At 45.3% G+C, this 7,851-nt stretch overlaps 1 protein-coding gene across 1 annotated transcript; it reads right to left on the reverse strand.

Moving 5' to 3' along the window:
* Window positions 1–5,142: 5,142 nt before the first annotated feature.
* Window positions 5,143–6,875, reverse strand: LOC124656768 (short-chain dehydrogenase reductase 3a-like). Its single transcript, XM_047195453.1, has 3 exons — window positions 6,752–6,875; window positions 5,763–6,660; window positions 5,143–5,241 (listed from the first exon to the last, which is right to left on the reverse strand). The coding sequence occupies exons 1-3, from the start codon at window positions 6,778–6,780 to the stop codon at window positions 5,143–5,145; spliced, it is 1,026 nt and encodes a 341-aa protein (XP_047051409.1). The 5' UTR covers window positions 6,781–6,875.
* Between the last annotated feature and the right edge of the window lie 976 nt (window positions 6,876–7,851).

Here is a 7,851-nt window from a genome sequence, read left to right on the forward strand (position 1 = left end):
ATTCCTCCAATTTATATTACATATGGATGTATGTGACTAGCCATAGTGCAAGTAATTTTCTAATAATTTAGAATCGAACTTAGTAAATTTACCTACATGGTAGTGAGTTAATGGAGAGAGAAAGATGAAATAACATAGCTAGTTACTGTAACATCACATTTTTCAAGATACGCTAGATCTGCAAGCTAATTGATGAATTTATCTAGTATGATACTACCTTGATGACTAATGTCACGTGCATGACACTAGCTTAAGTTATTATGCACTGTGATTCTCTTAGCTCGGTCTAGGTAATTTGCTTATGTGGCACTATATTAAATTATATTAAATAAGAAAAGATATTGGTGTTGTATCTTATCTAAGATACAACTCTTGCAGAAAACAATTGGCAAAATCAATTGATATACCAATCACATGCAAATATATACACAAAATCATTAAATGTAGATACAACTATTAAGATATAATGCATTGGAGAGCTTGTATCTTAACATATACCATTGTTTGGGATAACACGCTAACATACTATGCATTGTGAAAGGCCTAAGGCTGACCATAGTGCTAGTATCTTAGGTAGTACCATGCATTTTAGGCCACAAAAATGCTGATGTGGCATATAATTAAGGAGGAGAAATAAGATTAGAGTAACGTAGATGGATACTATATCATAGCGCATGTTACGAGAAAGTTAGTGCTAAATAGATCTTGTACAGATATTTGTATTGGGATTTTACAAAATAATCAATTTAGAAGACTATGATATTACTCTAGTACAACCCACTATAGAGATAATATCATAGACAAGTATCATATGCATGATACTACTATATGATACGTAGTAGTATGCACTATGACCGGTCTTAGTACCAAGAAAACAAAGCTAACTAATAAATAGCACAATTAATTCTGTGAAAATACTCTTATGTTTTGTGTTAATTAATTGTGTTGCATGTGGTTTCTTCTTCATGCAACATTTATTATAATGAGCACTATTCTAAAAGTAGAAATCTAATCAATTTCTCTTTATTAGCGTTAGTGGTCTTGTATAGATGAAAAATGTAATTTTACCGGTGATTTTGTATTCAAGAACGGAAGGAGTAGCGACCGTAGACTCTATGGCATCGTCATGAAACACATGCAGCGGCAGCGCGCCGCAAGGTGACAATCGAAGAATAAATGGCAAACGCAATCTCGCAGGGATACCGCGCGCACCTCACCGTGGGACGCCATCTTCCGACCGCCGCCAACGGCGGTGGCTGCCGCGACGACGGCGAGCAGTGCCACCGCCATCGCCAGGGGCACCGCGCTGGCGGCGCCGGCGCGGGACGGAGCCATGGAGGATCGACGCGCGCGACGGGAGCAGCGGTGGCTCAGCCGCGCGGTAGCTCCTACTGACAGTGAGAGAGCGAGTGAAGAGAGCGACGGGGGAGAGGAGGGCAGGGCGCAGCGCGGTTGGTGGCGGGCAGTATTTGTAGCGGGCGGAGCGGAGGCACTGTGGCTGGTTTGACTGAGCCGATGGCGAGGGGCTAGAAGGAGGAAGCACGTCAGGTGGCGACGCCGGGAAGATAGCGCTGTTTGGATCGTGTGAACCGCCCGCGCTCGCGGGCTCCGGCTTCCGGGCAGGCGGATCCAGACGTCGACGGATGCGCACAGCCGATCGAGTCAGTCGCCGATCTCTTCACCTGAGATCTCTCTCTCCTTAATTATTTGGGTCACTCCTGGACGCTGCTCTTTGGCATCCACCGCATGCACGCGTGACGCACTACTGCTGCCTACCTGTGTGTGTGTGTCCACCTCCGTCTCCTCTCACTGTTCGAATTAATTTTGATGCTCTCGCATCTATCCGTCCGTACATTAATTTCATTTTGTGAGATATCTTCAAGCCGTTGTCATTGATTACCTTATCAATTATAATGGCCTAAGTTACATTAATATTGCAAATATGGGGACATACTACAGTAGTACTAAGCATTAGTATTCATCGTGATATACTTATATTTATTATCATAAACTATATCTAGGAGTATATTAGTATCACAAGCTAAAATTAATATTTCATAGCCTGGTAGAACTTTATGAAATCTAGAATTTTCCACCGTTTATTTAAAAAGTTATATCTACGAAATTATATTGTTCTCAAATGAATTGCATGGTATTAAGTCGGGTTTTTTTTCTGAGAATTTGGTATTAAACTGGTGGTGTGTCATGTATGCAACACGTGGGTGAGCCCTTCTTCGTCAAAAAATTGTGGCCCACCATTTGGCCCATTCTCTTTCATTATCATGTGAGTAATGATGATTCTGGAGGATGATATTAAACAAAAAAATTATGCTGATCTGTTTAACTGCCAAAAGGGTAAATGGCCCATCAAGTACTTGGGAACTCCAGTTTGTGCTAGAAGAGCTTCTGTAGCCGATATGAGTTTCTTGGGAGAAAAAACTAAGAACAAAATGAGTGGATGGATTGGAAACTCCATGTCCATTGGGGGGAGGGTGATCAAGATTGATGCTTGCCTTGCTAGCACTGCTGTGTACCAAATGTCCTTGAGGCTCTTGCACAAAACAAATATTGAACAAATTGATAAGCCTATCAGGTCTTTCTTTTGGGCTGGTAGTGCTGATAAAAGAATATATCATTTTGTTAGGTGGAGATGGATCTGTAAACCAAAACAAAAAGGTGGCCTAGGAGTAAAAGACTTGTCCAAGTTTAATATTAGTCTGATGTGTAAATGGTGGTGGAAATTGGAGCATGATCCTGGTCCATGGCAGGATTTTATGAGACTGAAGTACTTGAGAGGTAAAGGCATTTATTATGCAAAACATAGACCTGGAGATTCTCCACTTTGGTCTGACATGTTGAAAATTAGAGATATTTATCTCTGTGGTAGAAGAATGAAAGTTGGAAATGGAATTCTGACTAGTTTCTGGGGAGATTCCTGGTGTAGCACCAGTCCTCTCAAAGAAATGTTCCCTGTCCTTTTTGATATCTGCAATGAACAGAGTGTCACTGTTGCTGAGGCAGTTGCCATGGGTTGGAGGTTCTCATATAGGAGGTGGTTGACCCCTGATCTTATCATCCAAGAGGCTGGGTTGTTTCAACTGATGGCTCAAACACATTTGTCAACAGATAATGACTTACACAGATGGAAATGGTCAAAGAAAGGCAATTTTACTGTGAAGTCTGTGTACAAAAAGATTTGTGGTGGAGGAAGGGACAGATCGTTTAGGCATCTTTGGAAAAGCAGAATTCCACTTAAGATCAAAGTTTGGCTCTGGTTGATCTGGCACAATGCCATTGCCACTAAGGATAATCTTCTCAAACGCAACTAGTCTGGGGATTCAATTTGCCAGTTCTGTGATGAGCAAGAAACTATTAATCATCTTTTCTTTGGTTGTTCAGCAGCCAAATTTGTTTGGAGTGCGGTAGCTACTGCTATCAATTCTCCTACTCGTTCTGGGAGCTTCTTACAATTTTTCTGGTGGTTCCCACAGTTTATCCATGCAAGTCGCAATACACAGATAGCTGGCTTGGTAGCTATTTGTTGGGCCATTTGGAAACTTAGAAATAGGGCTTGTTTTGAGAAAAAACTGATCAGCTCTCCCCTTGATCTAATCAGCTATGTTGCTGTGTTTATGAACTATTGGTCAGGTTTACATGGAGATCGAGATGCTTCTGAACTTCGTGCGGGTGCCGATGGCCTCTTACGCCTTGCTGTTGCGGATGGAGCCGGAAATTCTTTCACTAGAAGTGCTGGACGTGTTGATCAACTTCGCTTGGAGGATAAGAAAACTGATGACTCAAACGACGACACCACTTCCTGATGTCGTGCTGAAGATCTACCAAAAAGCTTATCGAGTGCTGCTAAAGATGTTTCATTCTGTTTTGTTATCCTAGATCCCCTTGCTGTTGACAAGGGTTGTCCTTTGCTAAACTTTCAGCCTGGTTCTGTAATAGTTTCTCTGAACGTTAGCATTAGGCGGCGATCTCTCCCCCCTCTTTTGCTTTTTCTTTCATGGCAAAACTGTGATGTATTTTCGTTATCTCCCTGATAATGAAAATTCGATCCCCTGGTGGGTCGTTTGAAAAAAAAAACAGTTTTAGCTAAGGAGCTGAGGATAGGCATAACTATACTATACTCACCACATACTTAATTAAAATACAAATGATGTTCATGTCCACCATGTCATGAACAAAGGAAATGATGAAGATGAACCCTCCTACTGTATTAGTTCAAGAGGAAACTGAAAGAACATTTCCCCGCCTCTTATGGTTTTGTGTGTTAGATGATAACATTACCAATAATCTAATGTATTGCTAAGTATTGCAGAATTCTTATATAAGATTTGTTGACCAGCATCGGACCCCAAAAATTATGTGTGAGATCAACTTGTGTTGAAAAGAGGCTGCAGCATTAGGCTCCAGGATAATCCGGGAACGGATTATTTCCAATAACAGACTTCATCGCGGCCAAATGCGCGCGAGCCCCTGTATGCCCTCCCCTCCCCCCCCCCTCCCGCCCGTATTATTGGTCGTATTATCCAGACCCTTCTTTCGCCCAATGTATTCATTTGTGGATGGGTATAAATACCCGATCCACAACCGATCGAGTAACTCGCCAATCTTTACCTGAGATCTCTCTTTCCTTAATTATTTGGATCATGGACACTGCTATTTGGCAATGCGTGACGCACTGCTGCTACTACTAATGGTCGATCCTTTCAACATTAATACTCCTTCCGATTCATATTAGTTTTGTTTGGATGGTTGATTTATGTAGCGACCTTATGTGATCCTTGAACTGTAACAGACACGATCCCAAATAATGAAATAAATGAGGCCATATGCATCAATTTATTCCCCATTTCGAAAAAAGAAAGCAACAGGCCAATGAAAATTTGAAATAGTACTTACCGAAGATGCATGACTGAAATAACCAAGCCAATGAAACCAGTAGCCCTCCATAAGTCACCTATTGTTCCAAGAGCTTGTGGCATCATGCACAATTGAAAATCAGTCACAGAACCAACCCCGTGCTCGATTACGAACGTTACGACTAAACCACTAGAAGGCCCGAATTGCCAATCCAGAAAATCCATAGCGGGACACAGAACCAAACCAAATTCAACAAACCAGACACGGTATCTAGGTGAGCCAGAGCGGCAACAGGCCGGCCATCCCATCCTTCCTCGCGACCCCGACGAGGCATCCGGCCATCCCAACCTTCCCCCCTCCTCCAAACACCTGCACCCAAAACGAAAAAAAGTTCAGAAACCAATACGAAAAAGGAACATCAACAGACATACAACAAAAGAGCTGGGACCGTGCCTTGCACCGGTCGTTGAGACGGCAGAAGCCATTCGCGAGATGGAGGGAGATGGACTCGGGCCACCTGCTGCTGCTAATGAGTTGGAGTGAGGAGGGGCGATACGGGGCGGGGAGGGTGATCTGGGATCAGCGCGGCCTTGTTCCTCTATCAAACACTCGACTGGAACCATACTGTTTCAGTCTATTCCAACATTTCAGACCAGTTAAATTCGATTCTACACATGGACTTGACAGTGCACCAAGAGATCTCAATAAAACATAATGCACCAATATTCAGGGAGTTCCGCTCTATAGCAGTATAGCTGATGCTTGCAACTGCTCACTCAAACACTCAAACCAATGGACACTGGTTATTTACGGCATTTCATCTGATTTATTTATTCGTTTTTGGCAAGTTTCCTTCAAGCAGACACAAGATCCCACCATGTTCAGTGCACCGGGACGTTGAGCGGCTTCCCCACGGAGAACCCGCCGTCCACCATGAGATTATGCCCGGTGATGTACCTGGCGTCGTCGGACGCCAGAAACACGGCCGCCCTCGCCACGTCCTCCGCGCGCAGCACCACGCCGCAGCCCATCTCGTTGAAGTCCTCCTCGAACACCCGCCTGACCGCCTCCTTGTCGCTGTCGCCGGCGCCCACTGGCGGGAGCCCCAGCATCTCCCTCACGGCCCGTGTCCCCATCGATGTGGCGATGCCGTACGGCGAGATGGCGTTCACCCTGACGCCACGCGCCGCCAGCTCCGCTGCAGCCGACCGCACCATGCCGACGACGGCCGTCTTGGAGACGCTGTACGCGTGAGGGGCCGACCCGCCCAGCACGCCCGCTGTGCTGGCCGTGCACAGGATGCACCCCTGGCTGCGCGGGACCATGGCCCGCGCCGCGTGCTTGATGCCGGTGGCCACGCCCCGGAGGTTGACGGCCATGACACTGTCGAAGTCGGCCATGTCCATGGACTCGATGGGGCCGCCCATGTAGGTGCCGCCAATGATGCCGGCGTTGTTGAACATGATGTCGAGGTGGCCGTGCCGCGCCATGGCGAGGTCCACGGCGGCCGCCACCTGCGCCTCGTTGGTCACGTCACAGCGGGCGTAGAAGGCCGTGCCCGGCCCGCCGAGCTCTGCCGCCACGGCGTGGCCGAGATCGTCCTGGACGTCGGCGATGACAACCTTGGCGCCATTTTTGACGAACTCCGCGGCGGTCGCTTTCCCAATGCCACTCGCCGCGCCGGTGATGATAGCCACCTTCCCGTCCAACCTCCCAAAGCCCGAGGACGCGGAGAGGAGGCGAGACGAGCCTGAGCTCGCCCTTCCCGCAGCTCCACTCTTCGCCGCGCTACACTCACAGGAGCAACCAGCTGCAAAGCATCAATGGCGATCGATTTTTCCCAGCTAAGAGATGAGACAAAATCCAATCTCGATCATACCTGAGAAGGAGCCGCATTGCTCGGAACATCCTTGACGACGTACACGTAGCGTGAGCTCGTGATATCCGTGCTTCGCTCCTGAGTTCTGACCAGACACGAGCTATGCGAACCCAGATTTAACGAAGCCGTGCTTCGTTTCTGACTAGACGCTAGCTAGCCGGCGAACCCAGATTTAAGTCATGCGCCAGTCAGTGGGCACAGTTGAATCACTGGCCCAGGAGAGTGACAGCAGCTAGCTGGCCATGATGCGATGCGATGCGAGTAAAGACGTACGCTGCCGCTGTCGCGATCGATCCGTGGAGGTAGCTAGCTAGTCAGCAAGTTAGGGCTGCCGCTGTCGCGATCGATAATTGTGATCTTGAGGTGTGCGCGTTTGGCACACGAGTGAAGTGAGAAAATCCAAACTTGGACGAAAAGTGTCTTCAGCACATTAAAACCAGTGCTTTCGCTTTTTTAAAATTATATTTTTTAATTTTTTTTTTAAATTGAAACTAAACACCCTCATACATATAAACATTATGATGGTACGGTAGAAATTTTGGAGAAAGATATGTTGTATTTTCAGCTATACAAAAAGACAAATTTCTGACAAATATGTACCCATTTACATAGTCATAAATTTGTTTTTTTTCATTAGCTCAAAAATACAATGTAATTTCTAGCGGAACCTCGCACAAGTATTCAAGACATGTGTATGTATTTGTGGAATAAATTTTAATGATTTTTTTTGGAACAAAGAAGTATATTTTTTAGATATTTTAAAAACTAGGAGCACTAGTGCTTATGTGCTCCAAATCTGCTTCAAACTTGGAGCCTTAGATACGGTACCCATGGTTGTTGTCTCTCATGTCTTCGTACTTGTAACATCCCAGATTTAGAGGCTACAAAAAGAGAGAATAGAGATGTGTGCATTGCATTTATGCATAGAAAATTGTGAGAATTTTTGCGCTTTCAAATAAAACTTGTTACACTAACACTAACTGAAGTTTCGCTTGACTTGATGAAATTGAAGTAGCTCATCAAGTCAAGCGCTATAAATCTCAATGTGACCTTTGCTAAAACCTTGGTTTAGGTAGATATAATTTGATCCATGGATTGGA

This window comes from Lolium rigidum, chromosome 5 (genome assembly GCF_022539505.1).
Source record: "Lolium rigidum isolate FL_2022 chromosome 5, APGP_CSIRO_Lrig_0.1, whole genome shotgun sequence".
Lineage (NCBI taxonomy): Eukaryota > Viridiplantae > Streptophyta > Magnoliopsida > Poales > Poaceae > Lolium > Lolium rigidum.